Here is a 22503-nt window from a genome sequence, read left to right on the forward strand (position 1 = left end):
ATGTGCTAAATGATAAAAGTAGCATGTAACCATGTAATCCTGCTGTTGCCATGGAAATGTTCCAACTGAGCTATTAAATTTCAAAGACTGCTCAGAATTTTGGTTCTTGCCTTTATTGCTTGTATTATTTCTGTGATAATTTGTTCCTTCCTTCTATATGCGTGTTTTGGACATTTCGTATATTGAAAAACAAATGTAAAGATCTTTACCATTTTCGTCTTTGCTGTTACTTGGTAGAGGAATGGAAAACATGGATTCATTAAAAGAGGCATGTATTTCTCCCCCTTTTTAAGGCTTAGTCTACAGCAAAGAATATAGCACATATTCTCCTAGGAGTAGACATTTCTAGTATCTGGAAACAAAAGGAAGTTTTAAAAGCCCCTTGCTGCCAACATTTTACACAAGGAATTTGTTTTTATTTCAGTGAGGACATAAGGTAGGTTATCTCAGTGAGCCAGTAACATTTGTCTTCTTCAGGAGTAAGCTGAATGTGATGGGGGAAAACATCAATTTCAGAAGCAGGAAATGTGGGTTTATTCTTCTGGGTTAGTTAATATATGAACTAGCCTGTGCCTTTGGGAAAGTTACCTAACCTTATAAGTCCTTCATCTGTAAAGGTGTGAATAATTTTAATTTTTATTTGACCTGACAAGATTATTGAAGATCTCATGAGAGCAGGTGTATGAGAAAATCCATGCCATGGCAGAGGGGCAAGAGCTCAGATTAGGAGGCCTTAGGTTTGAGGCTAGGCTGTGCACATTCCTAATTGTTATAACCAGGGTGAGTTATCATTATGTCTTGGGTTGTTTCTTCTTTTTTCCTTTCTGTCTTCCTTCAACAAATACTTTTTGACAGCCTACTCTTTCTCAGGTACCGTTTTAGGCACCATGATTGTAGCAGGGAATGATACAGTTTAAGGCTCTGCCCTAGTGTCTTTCAGGAAAGTAGCAGAATGCAGTAGCTAACAGCTACCCAGTGGCTTCTGGGTACTGCCTGCTAGGGTTTGAATCGTAGCTGGATCACCTGCTAGCTGTTTGATTTTGGGTATCTTACTTTACATCTCTGTAGGCCTCTTTTCTGATCTGTAAGATGGGAATGATAATAGTATTTAACTCATTGGGTGTTGAGTTTTTTTTTTTCTTTTTAAGATTTTTATTTACGTATTCATGAGAGACACACAGAGAGACAGAGACATAGGCAGAGAGAGAAGCAGGCTCCCTGTGGGGAGCCTGATGTGGGACTCGATCCCAGGACCCTGGGTTCACGACCTGAGCCAAAGGCAGATGCTCAACTACTGAGCCACCCAGACATCCCTGGTTGTTGAGGATTGAATGAATTCAGACATATAAAGCATTTAGAAGACTGCCTGTTCTTAGTGTTTACGTAGCTATTATCTAATAGCTATATTATCATGTATTATATATTATATAATAGCAATAATAATCATTTAATGGCAATCCAGTTATTATTACTGCTGTTATTACATTCTAGGGTGGGAGAGAGGAAATGAACACATAATCAACAAGATATGCTATATGTCAAGTAGTGATAAGTGCTATAAAGAAAACCACGTCACGCTGAGGAATATAGAGCAGCAGGGATGGGAGGAGGGGGGCCATTTTAGATAGGGTGGTCAGAGAGGGCTTCCATGAGGCTTTGACATTGGAACATAGGTCTATAGTGAGAAACTGACCCATGCAGATTTCTGAAGCAGTGTTCCAAGGAAAAGGAACAGCAAGGTTCAAAGATAAAGCATATTTGGTGTTTTCCAGGTGTGACAGAAAGGCACTGTGGCTAGAGTATAGTGAGCAAGGCAAAGAGAATGGCAGGGCATGAGGTTAGATAAGGGGCCAGTGGCAAGATCATGTTGGGTATTTATAGGACTCTGGAATTTGTTATGTGTAGCTTTTTAAACGGAAATGTGAGGTGATCTTTTATTTTCAAAGATCACTTTGGCTATTCTTTGGAGAAGAGAATGAAGGTGAAAAGTGTGCCTGAGTGCCAACAAAAAGACAAGTCAGAACATTGCTGCAACAGTCAGGCCAGAGGTGATGGTGATCTGGAGTATTAGCAGTGACTGTGATGAGAAGTGATAGAATGATGGCTGTATTTTGAAATTGATAGGATTTGATAGAAGAAATAAGAAAAGGGAGGAGTCAAGAATGATTCCAAGATGTACAGCCTGAGAAACTAGGTGAATGCAGACTGCTGTTTACAGAAAGGAGAAAGACAAGGAGTAGAGCTGACTGAGAGGAAAGATATAATGAGAGTTCCATTTGAAAACCATTGTTTAAAATGTCTATTAGACAAAATGAGTGAAAATATCAGTGAGGGTGACAAAACATGAGAGACATCTAACTCTGGGAAACGAACAAGGGGTAGTGGAAAGGGAGGTGGGTGGGGGGGTTGGGGTGACTGGGTGGTGGGCACTGAGGGGGGCACTTGGCAGGATGAGCACTGGGTGTTATGCTATATGTTGGCAAATTGAACTCCAATAACAAATATATATTAGGCAATCAAATGGAGATATTGAATGGGCAATTGGATATATGAACCTGGCCATTTAAATTATAATTTGTCTATGATATCATGACAGTACTATTGGCAGTGTGTACTTCAGTTGTTTTGTGGATTAGAATTAAAATTTAGTGTTTTTTAAAGTGTTTTGAGATCTAGAATATGTTTGGTTTTGTTTTTAGTAGATAAATAGTATTGCAAAGTCTCCAAGCTTGCTATTCATATTTGCGCGCAACTTTTCTCCCCTTCTTCTGACTAAAGTGAGGAGCATTTTTTCAGTGCTTTAGATATCATAACTCAAAGAAGTGATGTTACTTCCAATAATTATTGACAGAATAGCTGAGGTGTATCACTGAGTGGAAAAAGCTTATACTTTTTTCCATTATTGCATGGTTGCATTGATATAAAAAAATAAAATTTATATTGATCCCACTGATATAAAAATAGTGATTAAATATTCCTTTACTAACGATTTTGGTTTCTGCCCTCCTGGGGCTTACATAGGGTGTGTGTATATGAAACGGGGCAAGTAGGAAGAGAGGGAGCAAGGGAGAGAATGAGCTGAATGAGTGATTATATTTGCATAAAACAAAACAATCTAGAAGTGAAAAAAATGTACTCTACCAGGGATACCAAGATTTTAGAACTTTTTTTAAAAAAGATTTTAAATTAAATTTTAAAGATTTTAAATTTAAAGATTTATTCATGTGAGATAGAGAAAAAGAGAGAGGCAGAGGGATCCTGATGTGGGACCCGATCCCAGGACTCCAGGATCATGCCCTGAGCCTAAGACAGATGCCCAACTGCTGAGCCACCCAGAGGTCCCAAGATTTTAGAACTTTATAACTTGATTTTATAAGGATTAAAGAAAAGACATCTGTAGTTGCGTAGGTTGGAGGGGAGAGGTTGAAAATAAGGGGGGATACAGGGAATTTTCAGGGTGATGGAACATTATCTTGATTGTGGTGTGGTTACATAACTATATGTATTTGTTGAAACTCGTAGAACTATTACTTCACATAAAACCTTTGTCTTTGGGTGGGAAGGATTACGGTTGGTTTTCTTCTTGTATCCTCCCCCTTTTAAAATAAATAACAAATTTGTGTTTTTTAAGAAAATGTAGAGCTTATTGTAAAAAATGTAATGAAAACAAATAGATTTTTTTCTAAAGCCAAATTTGTTAAATTAACTCACAGCTAAAAATAATAAGGCTACTTTTTCTATTGTAAATTTAAGAGGATCTTCCTGAGTAATAGGTAATTTTTACAAACTTTTCTTTTGTTGGCATTTGATTTTGGTTTTGTGATATAGGAATAAGAGTCCGATTTCTTGAGACACCAAACCAAACAAAGCTTTACCATGAACTCCAGGCTTAGGAGGAAGTAGAAATTTACTCGGCTTTCTTATTCTATCCCCTTTCTCAACTTCTGTCAGCCCTTCACTCTGGAAAGCCATACATCTGTGGTGTCATTTTTGAGACTTCTGTAAAGTGATCTTTTCTTACATTCTTTGGCTTATACGTCTCCTGGGAATGGGTATGTAAAAAAAAAAAAAAAAAAAAAAACTTTATTCACTTTTGCATTTAAGCTATGTGTGGAAAGAAAACTTAAAATTTCTTCCTCTTCCTTTTCTAAGAGTTAATTATGTCTACAGAGGAATAAATCAAAAGGAAATATTAATATATCTCAATCTTCATAGGACTATTGAGATAGTATGGTAATGTATGTATGCAAAATGTTAGCTTTTGTTATTGTAAATGTGAAAGTATTTCTCAAGTACTGTGATTGATGATGGTCTAGATCTACAATCAGGAAAATCAACCAATTTGAACTGATTGTAATTGTTGATTACATCCGCTGCTATTATGAAGAGACTAAAGTTAATTGTACACTAAGTATGGAATTATAAGAGTAATTTTTATTATTATTTTATACAGTTGATGTGCTAAAGAAAATTGACATTCCATCTGTCTTTATTGGGGAATCATCAGCTAATTCCCTGAAAGATGAATTTACATATGAAAAAGGGTAAGTAATGGATATAAAAAATAATGATGTAGCTTAATATTCTTCTTTATAATAGGTTAGAATTTTATTAGTTTTAACCAAAGTTGTTTTATTTTATTTATTTATTTTTTTCAAAGTTATGTTTTAAAATGAACTCTATTGTGCTAAATTCTCTCTTAAGTCATTATGATTGTGAGACTTTGTTGTAATATTTCTTCTGTGCATGATTACACATTGAAAATATACTAGAGAGCCTAAGGCCCTCATGTTGCTAAAGAGATACCAGAATTTCAGAGCACTTTGGTGGCTTAGTGGGTTGTGTCTGCCTTTGGCTGAAGTTATCCCAGGGTTCTAGGATTGAGCTTGCTTCTCCCTCTCCCTGTCTTCCTACCTCTGCTTGTGCTCACGTAGTCTTGCTCTCAAATAAATATATAAAATTAAAAAAAAAAAACCAAACTTTCACTTTTATAGATTAATAAAACCACTGATATTTAGTAACAATGTGATTTACATTTATGACACTTTTCATTAAGCCATTTATTAAAAAGATATTTTATAAATGCAATCCAAAACATTGTGTTATTGACTTAATTTTACAAAAACAAAAAGTTTGTTTTCAAGTTTAAAAAGTTTCATTTAGAATAAAAACTTCTAAATGGAATTCCCCCCCCCCCCCAAATTTCATTACCAGGTTAACATAGGTCGAAACTGGGGCCTAGCTGTTTCATGTTATATAGAAAACACTGCAATGAACACTTCAGAACCTCTTCCATGGAGCAGATAGTGGGCAGGAGCAGGCTTGTGACTAATAGGAACAATAACAATATTAGTAATAAAAGCAATAATGTTTATTTAGTATTTGGCAAGTGCCAGTACGACAGCAAGACTTTTACTTTTGTTACCATTTAATTTTCACAACTCTCTAGAAGTTATTTTTATCTCTTATCATCTACATTTTCCAAAAAAGGAAACTGGCACAATGAAATCCAATTTTAATTATTTTGGGAGGGAAAATCCATGAACATTTGAGTTTGAAAATGCGTAAGAAGAAGAGGGAAAGGTTTTCTATATAACTGTTTTGTCATTTTTCCTACACAGTTTTAATATTTAAAATATTGTTCACATATTATATGCTCAGAATGTCTTTTTTAAGTTTAGAAATGTAATTTTGGATGTGCTATTAGAAATAGTTATGTGAGATGCTATTTTGTCAGCCATGCTTGTTTGGTTATTAGAGGGATGAACTTATATGGTTACCTCCATATTGTTACCTCATTTAGAAAAATTCTGTGTATTTTAATATGTGTTATAAAGAATTTTTTTGTTTTAATTATAAAATCTTGACTTTTTAAATTAAAAAGTAATACATGCTGGTAGAATATGGAAAAATTCAGAAATATAAAGCATTAAAATCAAAGTCTTTATGATGCTCTTCTCTAACAGCAGCAGCTACTTTTGTAAAAGCTTGACATTTTTCCCCATTTTTGAATACTCATATTAGTTGATGATGTGCTCACTAAAGAGAACCATGCAATATATAGTAGTTTATAGCTTGCTTTATTTACTTAATATTTAGACCTAAGTCCATAGAACTTCTTATCTTAATTTGTGGGATAGATGTATTATGGAATTTAAAATTTTCTGGATTTTTAGAAGTTAGGTGTGATTCCAAATATAATTTGAGGCAGCATCCCTGAATCAAACAAATTACATATATCTATATCTGCAATGAATGCATGAATATTTTATCATGTCAGTTCAGTTCAGGTTTACTATCAGATGAATTGCCAACGTTATTTTTTAAAGCTTTTTAGTTTTTCAGAATTGTGCATAAGGGACTGTAAACATGAACATAGACATTTGCCTCATCCGTCTGTCAGCTGGCCTTTGTGTCTGTCTGTCTGCCTGTGTGTATGCCTGCCTTCCTATCTATCTACCCACCAACCCATAAACTTATACTACTTAAAAAAATTATTATTATTATTATTTTAAGATTTTATTTATTTGTGGGGCCTGGATAGCTCAGTTGTTTAAGCATCTGCCTTTGGCTCAGGGAGTGATCCCAGGGTCCTGGGATCAAGTCCTGCGTTGAGCTCCCTGCTCAGTGGGGAGACTTCTCCCTCTCCGTCTGCCCCTCTGCCCCCCCTACTTAACCTACAATGTTATATTAGTTTCAGGTATACAGCATATACAGCATATGATTTGATAATTCTATATATAACTCAGTGTTCACCATTCATATAATCCCCATTTGTGACTTTGCAGTGTTATTGACTATATTCTCTATGCTGTACCTTTTTTTTTTTTTTAATTTCTGCAACTCATTTTATACCTGGAAGTTTGTCATCTATTTAATAAACCCCTTCACCTATTTCACTCATCACCATCCACACATCTCCTCTGGCAACCACCAGTTCTCTGTATTTAAGAATTTGTGTTTCGTTTGTTTTGTTTTTTTAGATTCCACATATAAGTGAAATTTTCTTTTTAAAAGATTTTACCAGGGATCCCTGGGTGGCGCAGCGGTTTGCGCCTGCCTTTGGCCCAGGGCGTGATCCTGGAGACTCGGGATCGAATCCCACATCGGGCTCCCGGTGCATGGAGCCTGCTTCTCCCTCTGCCTGTGTCTCTGCCTCTCTCTCTCTCTCTCTGTGACTATCATAAATAAATAAATAAAAATTTTTAAAAAAAAGATTTTACCTTTGTGTCAGAGAGAGAGAGACTGTGAGCACAAGCAGAGGGAGCAGGAGAGGGAGAGAGAGAAGCAGGCTCCCCGCTGAGCAGGGAGCCTGATGTGGGGTTTGATCACAGGACACTGGGATCGTGACCTGAGCTGAAGGCAGATGCTTTACTGACTGAGCCACCCAGACACCCCAAAGTGAAATCTTTTGATATTTGTCTCTCAGTCTACTTACTCAATTAGCATACTATCCTCTAGGTCCATCCATGTTATCATGTGGCAAGATTTCATTCTTTTTAATGGCTGCATAATATTCCATTGTGTGTGTACACATTTGTGTGTGTTTCTGTGTTTGTACGCATACACACCACATATTTTTTATCCATTTGTCTATTGATGGTTACTTAGGTTGCTTCTGTATCTTGCTTGTTATAAACAATGCTGCAATAAACTTATGGGTGCATGTTTCTTTTCGAATTAATGCTTTTGTTTTCTTCAGGTAAATATCAAGTAGTGGAATCACTGGATCATATGGCATTTCTATTTTTAATTTAGTTTTTTTAATTTAAAAAATTTTTTAATTTAATTTTAAATAGTTAAATTAAATTTAATTTTTTAAAGAACCTCCGTGGTATTTTCCAAAGTGGTTGTGCCAGTTAACATTCCCACCAATAGTGCTAGAGTTCCCCTTTCTCTAACATTCTAGCCAATAATTATTTATTCTACTTTTTATTATGGAAACTTCTAAGCATATTTAAAGGTAGAGAGATGAGTATAATGAATCTCATCATTCAGTTTCAAAATTATCAACCCATTGTCAGTTTTTTTGACTGTCTAATCTCAAACCCCACCCTATTCAATCTCTTTATTTCCCACATCATGATTATTTTGAAGCAAATTCCAGCCATCTTGTAATTTCAACTGTAAGTATCTCAGAGTATATCACTAGAAGACATCTTTACACATAAAAATGTAATTATTTTACTGTTTTATGAAAAAGTAAACAGTAATTTAATATCAACACATTATTTTAGTTTTCCGATTTTCTCAATTGTCTGAAATTCTTCTTTTTTTTTAAGTATTTGTTTCAAGCAGAATCCAAATAATGCCCATACATTGCAATGGTTCTTGTGTCTTAAGTGTTTTTTTTTTTTTAAGCTACTTTTCATTGCAATGACTGTTGAGAATGAAAAGGGTTACTTTTAATAATTACATTGGGACAACAGGCATAAACCACAACTCACCCAGGTAAATCAGGGCATGTGACGACCCTTTTTTTAATCTGTAAGTTTGCCATGTGTCTTTTTTTCCCCCTAGTTATTTATTTTTTGAAGAAATTGGATTCTGTAAAATTTATCTGAACTTTTCTGATTGCATCCATGGGATATTGTCTGGAATTTTTCTTTGTTACTTATTTTTCCTATTAATTGCTAATTAGTTCTAGAGGTTTGTTCTAATTCAAGTGTGATTACAGGGCCAGAAACAGGTAGTATAAGTATGCTTCACATATGGTATTACGTATTTCCATCAGGAGACACATTGTATTGGTTCTCTATAATGTGAGGAATCATTGATGAGAACTCTCTAGATCTATTAGTTCTTTAGGGTTTACAATCTAATTTTATAATTCCTTCTTCATTATTTAGCTGAAATACTTCTGTAAAGAGAACTTCCACCTTATCAATTATTTGATTACTTTGATACACAGTCTGTTTAAGAAAGCTAAGATAGCAGTGCTTGGCTGGCTTAGTTGGTGAAGCATATGACTCTTGATCTTGGGGGTGTCAGTTTTAGCCTCATGTTGGGTGTAGAGATTATTTACAAATAAAATCTTTAAAAAAAGAGAGAGAGAGGTATCAGGGTGGGTCAGTTGATTAAGTGTCTACCTCTTGATTTTGGCTGTGGTCACAATCTCATGGTCCTGGGATCCAGCCCTGCACTGGGTTCCATGCTCAGTGGGGAGTTTGCTTGGGATTTTCTCTCACTCCCTCCGCCCCTCACTTCTGCATTGTGTTCTCTCTCTCTCTCAAATAAATAAATAAACTTTACGAAAAAAAAGCTAAGGTAAACAATTCCTTTCCTTACTTTACTGTTTCAAAATGATTTGATTCACTAGCATCTTCCAAAGATGATTTGTATATATGTTCAACCTATCATAATGAACTCATGAGTTAAAGCTCATTTAATATGCCTCAGCCCATTGCAGTTATAATCTTTATTGCTGTTCACATTTTCCCATTTCAAACTTCAAGTTTATTATTTTTTTTTAAAGATTCTATTTATTCATTCATAGAGACACAGAGAGAGAATGAGAGGGACACAGGCAGAGGGAGAAGCAGGCTCCATGCAGAGAGCCCAACGTGGGACTCCATCCAGGGTCTCCAGGATCATGCCCAGGGCTGCAGGCGGCTCCAAACTGCTGCGCCACCGGGGCTGCCCTCAAACTTCAAGTTTAATCCAAATTTCTTTTGATGTAAATCTGGAGCTTTTGATTGCTTCTTGTTTTCTCTATGACAAGATGTTCCAGGCCTATCTTGTTCTTTTTCCTCCCCCCTACATGGAACCAATATTTTTTTCAAGGAGCTCTGGTTCTTTTTAATTGGATATGGTATTTAGAGACCAAGGGGTGATCATTGCTCCTTAGCTCATCACTATTTCTAGGGCTTTTCAGTGGAAAAAACTAAGAACTATATATGCTTTTTGTTTTTTATTTTTTTGGCTTTTGTTTTACAGGGTAAGACCTTCAGGTAGAATAATATATTTTTAAAGATACAGTAAATCATGAGCATATACTACTGCTTCCAACCTAAATTCAGTATTAAAGGATTTTTACTGTACTTCATTGATCTTACATGTGTATTTTATTTTTATTTTGTTCATGCTCAAAGGCAACAAAATAATTATTTTCTTTTTTAATTGCACTGTAGACACATAATAGACGCAGAACAATACCCAACACTACTGTGTTTTTAAAAATGGTTTTTTCTTTGTTTCAGGTATATCATAATAAGGATCTAAAATCAAATTACCATGTTTTAAAAACATGTAAAATAATTCTGTGGGGCAGTCTGGGTGGCTCAGTGGTTTAGCGCCGCCTTCAGCCCAGGACGTGATTCTGGAGAACCTGGGATCGAGTCCTGCATCGGGCTCCCTGCATGGAACCTACTTCTCCCTCTGCCTGTGTCTCTGCCTCTCTCTGTCTGTGTGTCTCATGAATAAATAAATAAAATCTTTTTAAAAAATAATAATTTTGTTCTGATGCTATCAACTGGAAACACAGGTCTATTTGATACATGTTGCTTTTAGATTTCAGGGATTGCTTTTTACCTCCATTGTGGTTTTTATAATTAGGTGGAAACTTAAAGTCAATATCAACAAAACACAATGTATATTCAGAGAAGTCCAGCTTCTGAGTATCATCTGCTCTGTCCATTCTGTTCCATCTAACCTTTTAAGTAACAATTTTAAAGTTTTTTCATTTCAAACTCATGACCTGAGATCAAGAGTTGTCTGCTCTTCCAACTTTAAAAAAGTTTTTGGTTTATTCTTTAATTCTTTAAAATTATAACCAAATACCTATCTCTTGTCCCTCATAAATATAAAGGGACACCTTTATATATATAAAGACTTCAATATATAAAGACTGTACCATATATACCAATATATAAAGACTGTACCATATATACCAATATATAAAGACTGTACCATATCCTTCCCCCCCACCCCCACTTAATAGTATATCCTGGAGATTACATCATAGGAGTAGAAATATTCTTCATTCCCCCCCCCTTTTTTTAAGATTTTATATATTTACTCATGAGAGAGACATAGAGAGAAGCAGAGACTAGGCAGAGGGAGAAGCAGGCTTCCTTTGGGGAGCCTGATGCAAGACTTGATCCCAGGACTCCAAGATCACTCCCTGAGCCAAAGGCAGACGCTCAACTACTGAGCCACCCAGGTGTCCCCTTCATTCCTTTTAACAGCTGCCTAGAACTCCATTTTGTAGATGGGCCACAGTTTAATCAGCCAGATCCTCTGTTGATGAACATTAGAATTGTTCACATTCTTTTACTCTTATAAAGAGTGCTGTAGTGAATAACCTTATGTAGAAATCTTTTCATGTTTTTGCTAGTATATCTTTGGATTCCTAGAAGTGGGATTGCTAGGTCAGAGGTTAAATGTATTTTTGCTAGATATTATAAATTCCTATCTGTAAAGGTTGTGCCAGCAAAATATGATGTTTCTTTTCCCACAGCCTCATCAGCAAAGAATGTTAGATGGTTTAGTTTTTACTAGATAGGTGAGGAATGGTTTCTTGTTGTAATTTTAGTAGTATTTTCTTTATATGAACAAACTGAGCATCTTTTCTTATGCATAAGAACTTTTCTATAAACTGTTTATCTTTAGCTCATGTTTCCTAGTAGCTTGTTGGTAAGTTTTTTATCTATTTTTAGAAGGTCTTTACTTACTAGGTTTGTTAACCATTTATTTGTTATATATTATAAGCACTTTCTAATACTTTGTCATTTTAATTTTACCATGTTATTTTTATTTTTATAATTTATTTAAGTAAGCTCCATACCCAGTGTTATTTATTTTTTTATAAAGATTTTTTTAAGATTTATTTATTTATTTTATGATAGAGAGAGAGAGAGAGAGGCAGAGACGCAGGCAGAGGGAAAAGCAGGCTTCATGCTGGGAGCCCGACGCGGGTCTCGATCCCGGGACTCCAGGATCACGCCCTGGGCCAAAGGCAGGCACCAAACCACTGAGCCACCCAGGGATCCCCATCAGTGTTATTTTTAAACTACAAATATTTTAATCTTTTCCAGTGGGCTACTGGTCTTGAGTCTTAGGAAAGTTTCCCCGCTTCTAGGTTACAGAAGAATATACTCACATTTATAGTTATATAGTTTCATTTTTAACATTAAATTTCTGTCTTATTTGTAATTTTTCCTCTATAAAGCTTGAGAAATGGAACCGATTATATCTTTTGTCAAATAACCATCCTGTTACCCTAACACTGCTCCTTAAAATGCTTGTCCCTTCACCCAATTTGAGATGTTGCCATATTTCCATACATAACTGAATTTTCTTTCTTTTTTGTCCACTAAGACCACTCTGGTTTTTGTTAAATAGGGACATATAGGGGATCCCTGGGTAGCTCAGCGGTTTAGCGCCTGCCTTTGGTGTGGAGCGTGGTCCTGGGGTCCCGGGGTCGAGTCCCGCGTCGGGCTCCCTGCGTGGAGCCTGCTTCTCCCTCTGCCTGTGTCTCTGCCTCTCTCTCTCTCTGTCTCTGTCTCTCATGAATAAATAAAATCTTTTAAAAAAATAGGGATTTATAATATGCATTAGTGTCTGATAGGGCTAGCCTTCTCCCACTTCCACTCTTCTCTCTCAGGTTTCTCATAGTTATTCTTGCATACTTGTTCTTGCAAACAAAAATTTGTACAACTTTATTGAGACATATTTTATATTTTGTAAATTATACCAATTTTAAAGTATATAATTCAGTGATTTTAGTATATTTACAGAGTTGTGCAGCCATCATCACATTCTAATTTTAGAACTTTCCAGCATCCCAAATAGAAACCATATATATATTTGAAGTCATTTCTCAGGGGGATTGAGAAGTTAGATTATTATTATAAAATTTAGGCCTAAACACCTGGTTTGAAATTAGCCTGGGAACTCAATGCAAAGGAGAATAAGACACTATTTCCTGAGTGGCTTAGGACTCTGCATCAATGATCAAATCTTAGCTCCAGACCTCATTGAATATACTGTATTTAGGGGTGGACGTGGAGGCAGTGTGGTAAAATACTAGCACTATTTAAATATCTCCTTTAGGTATAGATTCACCTGGGATTAGGACATGAAGGATGAGGCTGTAGGCTCAGCTGTAGGAGCCTAGACAGAGGAAGTAGAAATAAAGCTAGAGGACTGATTGTCTGTTGTAGTTCTCTACCCTGTATCATTACTATCACCACCATCCACCATTAGTAATTGCTTAAGAAATAGTAATGTCTTGAGTGTGCATTGAACTCTTGCTTTAAGATGCTTAAAACCTTCTATCAGTTATAGACCCTTTAAAAATTCTCACAATACATCTTGACAGTAAACTAAAATGGTTTGTGGTATAGCAGGCAAGCATTAATAAGACATAAAGAAAACTAGATTAAAAAAAAAACTACTAGATTTAGACCTAGGTCTGTGACTCCTAAATATTGCTCACAAGAAAATTCTGGGATTGATTCCACTTCTGTGGTTATACATATATAGGAAGTTTTCAATAAAGTCTTTTCATTTCTACTGGGTTGGTTTGTTTAGCTCCTTCTCACCTAGCAGTTCTGTTCATTTCTTAGCAATCCTGGGGCTTGTCTCATAGTACAGGGTTTATTTGTTTATCTTATCCAGGCCACATATACATTAGAAAGTTGTTAACATAAAAGGAGAAGAAGAAAACTAATGTGAGAGATGTAAAATTTATTTTTGCTGATATACTTAGATGCTATAGTGGGTTGAATTTAGGTATGCAGTACTCTGGCTTCTAATCCCTAACAATGTTCATTTATAGCAGGTCGGTAGGGGTGGGGTAGGAAAGTTGCAGAAGATTAGCGTTTTATGGAAAGGCTCTTTTACTTAAAAGTGGCACCACTATTACTATCTCAGCCCTGGGCTCAGATGGTTTCAGAAGGTTTGTGCCAGGCATAAGGACATTACTTCCAGATGTGGCCTCATGCTGGAAGAGATGGTACCAAATACATCAGTCCAGGCCTGCTGCTTTTCTCTTTTTACCCTGAGTCATTTTTGTATTTTATGGAAAGCTACAAAGATGCATGTAAATCTTTTGTCATCTCCTATTCCACTGGAAAAGTGATTGAAATAAAAAGCTACTTTTATTCTAGCATTCTTAGCAGTTTGGGGAAAATATTTAAATTATTGAGGAAAAATTCCTTGTATTTTTTGTTTGTTTTTGTACTTAGTAAAGCTTGATAAAGCTCCCTGAATATGAATATGATAAACCATAGAATGAGGACTGAAAAATTGCTTTGGGACAGAAATAATTTGATTTCATATTATTTTTCTTAAGTTCTGTGGTATCCTGAATATCTCTATGTGGGGAAGGAGTTGACCAGTTTTTATTTCCCTTTTATTGAGAATTTTTGTTTTGCATTAAACCCTTGTATTATGAAGTAGCAGGCTTCACTGTCTAAAAATTCGCCCAGCAGTGGGTTACAATGTAGTGTTAATGGCATCATACTAGTTGAGTAGCACAGGAATACAATGGAGAAAGCAGTCATATTACTGGCCCTTCCCTAGACTGAAGATATTTTCTAATGCAGGATTTTGCAGCCATGTAAAGTTTGCTCACACAACAAAAACAGTGTGCCTATTCTCATCACAGTTTCATTTCATGAGTCCCTGTCAATTTTTATGATAGTAATAGCACTGTAAATAATAAGTTGGTTAATAACAAAGGGGAATAAGGCATGTAGTGTTCTCTGCCCCTCCCCCACAACATACGCATATTAATGGCTTTTTCCAGGCAAGCAATGGGGAGGGTGGGGTATAGGGAGGAAGCTACAACTCCTATAAATTCCTTTACCAGTTTTTTATTCCGTATCTCACAGATGAATATAGAGTACTATAGGGGTTATGTCCATTGTACATGGTGTAAGAAGTTCATGTAAAGCATATAGGGAAGAGGGCATATTTTTTATTAATAGTGGCTTCAGAGTTTTACCATAGCAGGAACTGATGAATAGTAATTTGGTTGGGGTAGGGGTTTTTGTTGACATAGTACCCAAGGTACTACCATTGTTTTAATGCTGATTTTGCATGTAAAATAGGCAGAATTTTGCCCAGGTTGCTAAATTCAGTAAATGACACATTTCCAGGATGGACACAGTAAATATTGATTGGCTGATTTCCTGTACCCAGTCTAAAAGCTTCTTTAATTATGTAGGCAAGTTATTTAGTCAGGTATGTAAAATAAACTGAAAGAGAAAATATCTCCTAAGTTATTGGAAATCATATATTAGAAAATGAGATGAATGTAGTGGATTGAATTGTAATGTCTAAATGCCTTTTAAACAGTGTTTTTGTTTTTAATTAACATTCTAATTTGGCAACTCTTAATATTTCTCAATTACTAATTTTTGTTTTCTTTTAGGGGCCACATCATCTTAGTTCCAGAATTTAGTCTTCCTCTGGAATACTATCTAATCCCTTTCCTTATCATAGTGGGCATCTGTCTCATTTTGATAGTCATTTTCATGGTACGTAAATTAATGTTAAATATATTTTAATATGGATGGTTCTAAAAGATATTGTTTTGAGTGAGAGGAGGCATATATTGTATGAGTCCATTTGTATGATTGGGTGTAGAAAAGGTGAAGATAATCTGGGTAGAAAAATCAAAACAGTGATTGCTTCTGGGGACTAGGAAGGGTTGAGGGATTTACTGAGAAGGAACTTTCTGGGGGTAAGTCATGTTCTGTATCTTGAAAGAGGTTTAGGTTGCACAAATGTCTGTACACTTAAGTTTTTTACATTTCATTATATATAAATTTTACCTAAGAGAAAAAAACTGTAAAAAAAATATAATACTAAGCTCTAAGTAATGATACATGCTTAAAATATTTGGGGAGACATATACTCATTATCTGCAACTTACTTTGAAATGCACTGTGAAAAAATGAGAAAAACAGGCATATTGATGGATAAATAGAGGGGTGGAAAGATAGATGATAAAAAATGTAATACAATGTTAATTGTAGAATCTAGGTCTTGAGTATATGGGTATTATAAAATTTCTTCAACTCTTCTCTGTATTTGAAAGTTTTCATATTAAAATGTAAATAAAGAGCAGTATGAGTGCTTGAGGTTAAGGGTGATAACACATTATCTCCAAAACAGTGGTTACCAAAGTATGGTCCTAGGGCTATTTGTTGTTGTTTTTTGGGGTCCCAGGACTCTTAATGGTCTGCACAGTCAAAATTATTTTCCTAATCATACCAAGATATTATTTACTCTTGTCACTTTATTCTCTCAGAGTTTAAAATGGGAGTTTTGAAAGCTACATGGTTTGTGATATCAAAACAAATTGAAGGCAGAAGTAGATAAGACAAAACTTCTATATTAAGATAGATACTAAAAGAGAATTGCAACCATATAAAACAGTCCCAGTATTCTCATTTTTTATTTTTTATAAAGAATATTTATGTTAACATTCAATGAGTTTATTATTATATGGACATTTTAATTAATTTAGGTATTTAATGCCATCTTTTTTTTTAAGATTTTTATTTATTGATTCATGAGAGATACAGAGAGGGAGAGAGGCAGAGACATAGGCAGAGTGAGTAGCAGGTTCCCCACAAAGAGCCTGATGTGGGACTTGATCCTGGATCCCGGGATCACGCCCTGAGCCAAAGGCAGACACTCAACCGCTGAGCCACCCAGGCATCCCCAAATGCCATCTTTGAAATGTTCAGTCTTTCTGTGATACTGGGGTATTTCTTTTTCACTTATTTAGATCTTTTATATTCATCAGTTTAATAATTTTTTGTGTAAACATTTTTATGTCTCTTGTTAGACTTTTGAAATTTCATTTTCTAAGTGGTGTTATTACTATATAAGAACATTATTGGTTTTTTAAAAACAAAGTTTTAATTTTTAAATAATGTTGGGATTTACAGAAAAATTACAAAGAAGAGCATTCTCGTATATTTCTCACCTAGTTTCTCCTATTGGTAACATTTTACATTACTGCAGTCCATTTGTCAAAACTGAGAAACTGACATTGGTACATCATTATTAGTAACTAAACTCCATGCTTTGTATAGATTTCACTAGTTTTCCATTAATATTCTTTTTCTTGTTCCAGCATCTAAAACGTGGCACCACATTTTATTTAGTTAGCATGTCTTCCCAAGCTCCTCTGTTCTATGAGAGTCTGTCAGTCTCAGTCTCTGTTTTCCATAACCTTGACATTCTTGGGGAATCTTGGCCAGATATCCTGTAGAATGTCCCTCAATCTGATGTTTTTCTTATGATTACAATGGGTTATAGATTATTATTGTTTTAAGATTTTATTTCTTTATTAGAGAGAGAGGGAGAGAAAGAGTGAGAGAGTATGAGCGGAGTGAAGAGTAGAGGGAGAAGCAGACTCCCCGCTGAGCAGGGAGCCCAATGTGGGGCTTGATCTGAGGACCCTGGGATCATGACCTGGGCCGAAAGCAGATGTTTAACCAAATGAGCCATCCAGGCATCCTGGGTTATAGGTTTTTTGGGGAGGGGTAATGAGTTTTTAAAAATAGAGGTGAAGTGCCATTCTTGCATCATGTCAAGGGAGTACATGATATCTATGTAACATCACTAATGGTATTAATGTTCTTTTGTTGGCTAAACTGGGTTTCTCCTTTATTAATATTTTTCTCTTTTTCTATTCTATTCTTAGTTTGGAAGTGAGGTACTTGTATGGCCCACCCTAAAGGTGGGGAGGAGTGGGGAGGAGGAGGACATAGTATCTACTACATATATTATTTGGAATTCTTTTGTAAGAAAGATGTGTCCCTTCTTGGCATTTATTTATTTATTCAATCATTTATTTATATTAATATATACTCCTGTATATTTATTTTATACTTTGGGTTATAATCCAATACCATTTTATTTGCTTATATTGGTAAAATTTTGAGCTTTGGCCATGGGGAGCTTGGGCATGTGTCCCTTTGATTTGATCCATTCTTTTGTTTTTCTAAGCACTTCTTTCGTATCTGGTACTATAAGAAGCTTCAGACCTCATATCTTTCTTGCCCTAGCCCTAGAATTAGACATTTCTCCAAGGATCCCTGTTTTTTTGTTTTTTGTTTTTTGTTTTTTTTACTGAGAAATTTATTTAAAAAACAAGATTTGGACACTGGACATCATTTTCCTATATTAATCTTGTATCTACAAATTTGCTAAATTCTACTCCGGTAATTTGAGTTTGTTAATTCTCTTGGGTGTTCATTGTAGAGCAAGAATAATATAAAGAATAACAAAAAATACCCCTGGCTGAGTAGGAGTGGATGTAAATACCCTTAAACTAATAAAGATTATTGACTAAAAACTGAAAATGATCATTAAATGGTTAATTTATTAGAAGACTTCCCTTGAAAGTCAGAAACAATAAAAAAAGGATATATTGTTGAACCTCCTACTTAACATTATGCTTAATATATATAAATTGAGAGGGGGACAAAACTGTATAAGGATTAGAAATCAATTTTTTTTCCTTATTTAATAATAAAGGGGTGCCAAATTATATGTCTTTTATCTGTTACAATGATCATTTTTTTTCTCTTTTACTCTGTTTTTATGTTCGATTACATTAATTTATTTTGTAAAATTAAAAAATCCTTGTATTTGATTTTGTCTTTGCATTTTGGATTACTCAGAGACTTAGAACAAATTATTTTAAGATTTGTGTGGAATCAGAAAAGACCCCGAATAGCCAGGGGAATTTTAAAAAAGAAAACCATAGCTGGGGGCATCACAATGCCAGATTTCAGGTTGTACTACAAAGCTGTGGTCATCAAGACAGTGTGGTACTGGCACAAAAACAGACACATAGACCAATGGAACAGAATAGAGAATCCAGAAATGGACCCTGAACTTTATGGTCAACTAATATTCGACAAAGGAGGAAAGACGATCCACTGGAAGAAAGACAGTCTCTTCAATAAATGGTGCTGGGAAAATTGGTCATCCACATGCAGAAGAATGAAACTAGACCACTCTCTTGCACCATACACAAAGATAAACTCAAAATGGATGAAAGATTTAAATGTGAGACAAGACTCCATCAAAATCCTAGAGGAGAACACAGGCAACACCCTTTTTGAACTTGGCCACAGTAACTTCTTGCAAGATACATCCACGAAAACAAAAGAAACAAAAGCAAAAATGAACTATTGGGACTTCATCAAGATAAGAAGCTTTTGCACAGCAAAGGATACAGTCAACAAAACTCAAAGACAACCTACAGAATGGGAGAAGATATTTGCAAATAACATATCAGATAAAGGGCTAGTTTCCAAAATCTATAAAGAACTTATTAAACTCAACACCAAAGAAACAAACAATCCAATCATGAAATGGGCAAAAGACATGAAGAGAAATCTCACAGAGGAAGACATAGACATGGCCAACATGCACATGAGAAAATGCTCTGCATCACTTGCCATCAGGGAAATACAAATCAAAACCACAATGAGATACCACCTCACACCAGTGAGAATGGGGAAAATTAACAAGGCAGGATTACTCAGATTTCTAATATGCATCAGTTAGTTCTACACTTGTACATAGATGCAAAAATCCTAAATAAAGTATTAGCATTCTGAATATCAAGATAAGGGACAGTTTTAGTATTATGGGGCCAAAATAATCTTTTTTTTAAAATGAAATTATTTTATTTTATTTTATTTTATTTTATTTATTTATTTATTTATTTATTTATTTATTTATTTATTTATTTATTTTACAGAGAGAGGGAGATAGAGGAAGAAGGGGGGGGGGCGAGAGAGAGATAGAGAGGAGGGGCAGAGGGAGATCATGACCTGAGCCGAAATCAAGAGTCAGACACTTGACTAAGTAAGCCACCCAGTGCCCCCTAAATTATGTTTCTAAGAAATTGTCTATGTATAGTGGAATAAAGTGATTTATAATATTTATATACTCACATAATTTAAAGAGAATTTTTTTTAAAGATTTATTTATTCATGAGAGACAGAGGCAGAGACTGAGGCAGAGGGAGAAGCAGGCTCCATGCAGGGACCCCAATGTAGGGCTCGATCCCAGGACCCCAGAATCATGCCCTGAGCTGAAGGCAGGTGCTCGACCACTGAGCCACCCAGGCATCCCAAGAATTTCTTTTTATAAAAAAGAATTTCTACTATATGTGAAATGAGTTCTCTTTATTCATATTTGTCCAAGCCGTTCACAGTGTTATATCAGAAGTTTATCTGTTTTGTCTTTCAAAGAAGTAAACCCTGAGGGTTTCTTCTTCCTTTCACTCAACAAATTATTTATTTTACATCTATGATGCACTGTTGTAGGGTCTGAAGATTCATCAGTGAACAACATAGGTAAAAATACCTGATGTAAAGCAGCTCAGAATCCAGTGGAAGTTACATTCTAAAGTCTTCACTTTCTTTTTTATCTATCTTATGAATTTCTGCTTTTTAAGAAATCTGTTTCAGGGGTAGAATTTAGTGATTCATCAGTTGTATATAATACCCAGTGCTCATTACATCAAGTGCCGTCCTCAATGCCCACCACTCAGCAGTCCCTTCCACCACTTCCCTCCCCTCTAGCAAACCTCAGTTTGTTTCTGAGAGTTTAGCATCTCTTATGGTTTGCCTCCCTCTCAGTTTTCATCTTATTTTCATACACACACACGCACACACACACACACAACCATCTTCTTTATAAATTCATCTGTTGATGGACATCTGAAGTCTCTCCATATTTTGGCTATTCTATTGCTAGGCAATAGAATAATACTGTAAAGCCACATTTGTTGTAAGTTTAAATTTTCTGGTAGCAAAACTAAAAAAAATAAACCGGTGATATTAATTTAAATACTGTATTTACCCTAATAAATCTAAAATGTATTTCATCATGGAGTTAATATAAATAACTATAAAGTATATTTTACATTCACTTTGTACTAAGTATTTACAATCTAGTGTATACTTTATGCTTTTAGAGGAAATCTTAAATGAGAGTAGCCACATTTCAAGTGCTCAGACCTATATGTACCCAGTGGCTACCATACTGGGCAACATAGGCCTGTAATCTTTAATTTTTTTCTCTGCTTCAGCTATAAATTACTAATCTTCTGAATGCCCATAATTTTATCATTTTTCTAGATTTTTTTTAATCATTGTCATGACTACCTCCTAATGATTTTTGTCTTAAATTCTATTTTACTTGATACATCAGCTTTTCTTTTGCTTAGTATTAGCATGGATTATCTTCATTTCTTTTTTTTACCTTTATATTTTTCTTAATGTGTCATAAAATTTTAATTTTTTATCTTGGAAATAGCATATGGTTGGAATTAAAAAAAAACCTGATGAATTTAATCCACTTACATTTTGTGCTTACACATATGTCTGGAATAATTTCCATTGCTTACTTCTTATTTTTTCTTCTTCTTTGCAGATTTGGAATATTCAGCTCTCTCTGTCTTTCTCCTACTGGTTTAAAAACTTACATTATAGTGTTATTCTTCTAGTTGTTACTATGCCATTTTTTAATAAGCACTTTTGAAGTGTAATTAACATATAATAAACTGCACATACTTAAATTGTATACACACCCCTGTGAAATCATTACCATAATCAAAATACTGAAATATCACTTAATTCAAAAAACTTCTTCATTCTCCTTGATCATCCTTCTCTCTCACCCGTTCGTGTTTTCATCCTTTTCCCATCCTTCATCCCTAGGTACAGATCTGCTTTTGGTCACTATAGATTAGTTTGTGTTTTTTCAGCTTTATACACATGGAATCATACATTATGTACATTATGCATTCTTCTATGTCTGACTTCTTTTTCTTGGGATAATTTTGAGATTCCTGTATTTTATTGAGAATATTGATTCATTCTTTTTTTTTTTTTACCCAGTTATATTTGGTTGTATAAATATATCACAGTTTTGTTTATCCATTTACCTGTTGATAGGCTTGAGTTGTTTATGGTTTTGGATATTACAAATAAAGCTGACATGGACATTTGTGTACAAGTTGTTATATGGATTTGTATTTTCATTTCTATTGGGTAAATAAAAGTAGGAGTGGGATGATTGAGACATATGGTAAATGTGTGTTTAAAGTTATTTTAAAAAAACCATCAGCATTCCAAAGTGGATATACCAGTAGTGTATCACAATGCCAGTTCCTCCACTTCCTTGCCAACACTTGATATAGTCTCTTTAATTTTAGTCATTCTAATAGATGTATAGTGGTATTTGTGATGAATTGTCATTTCTCGTTGACTAATTATGTTGAGTATCTCTTCCAGTGCTTATTTGCCATGCATGTATCATCTGTGGTGAAATGTTTATTCAGATATTTTACCCATTTTTTTCTATTGAGTTGCTTGTTTTTTGTTATTGTGTTTTGAGTTCTTCATAAATTCTGGATACAAATCCCTTATCAAATATGCAATTTGCAAATATTTTCTTTCAATCTGTGGTTTGTCTTTTATTTTCTGACAGTTCTTTTGAGGATAGAAGTCC

The 22503-nt window shown here is 34.9% G+C and overlaps 1 protein-coding gene across 4 annotated transcripts in view; it reads left to right on the forward strand.

Annotated features, from left to right (window-relative positions):
* Positions 1-22503, forward strand: part of RNF13 (ring finger protein 13) — a 194069-nt gene that overhangs the window by 128131 nt on the left and 43435 nt on the right. For all 4 annotated transcript variants that reach the window (XM_055321216.1, XM_055321215.1, XM_055321214.1 and 1 more), the window contains 2 exons: positions 4454-4544; positions 15380-15485. In XM_055321216.1, coding sequence (XP_055177191.1) covers positions 4454-4544; positions 15380-15485 — 197 coding nt within the window. The remainder of the gene's footprint in view (positions 1-4453; positions 4545-15379; positions 15486-22503) is intronic.

This window comes from Nyctereutes procyonoides, unplaced genomic scaffold (assembly GCF_905146905.1).
Source record: "Nyctereutes procyonoides isolate TBG_1078 unplaced genomic scaffold, NYPRO_anot_genome, whole genome shotgun sequence".
Taxonomy (NCBI): Eukaryota; Metazoa; Chordata; class Mammalia; order Carnivora; family Canidae; genus Nyctereutes; species Nyctereutes procyonoides.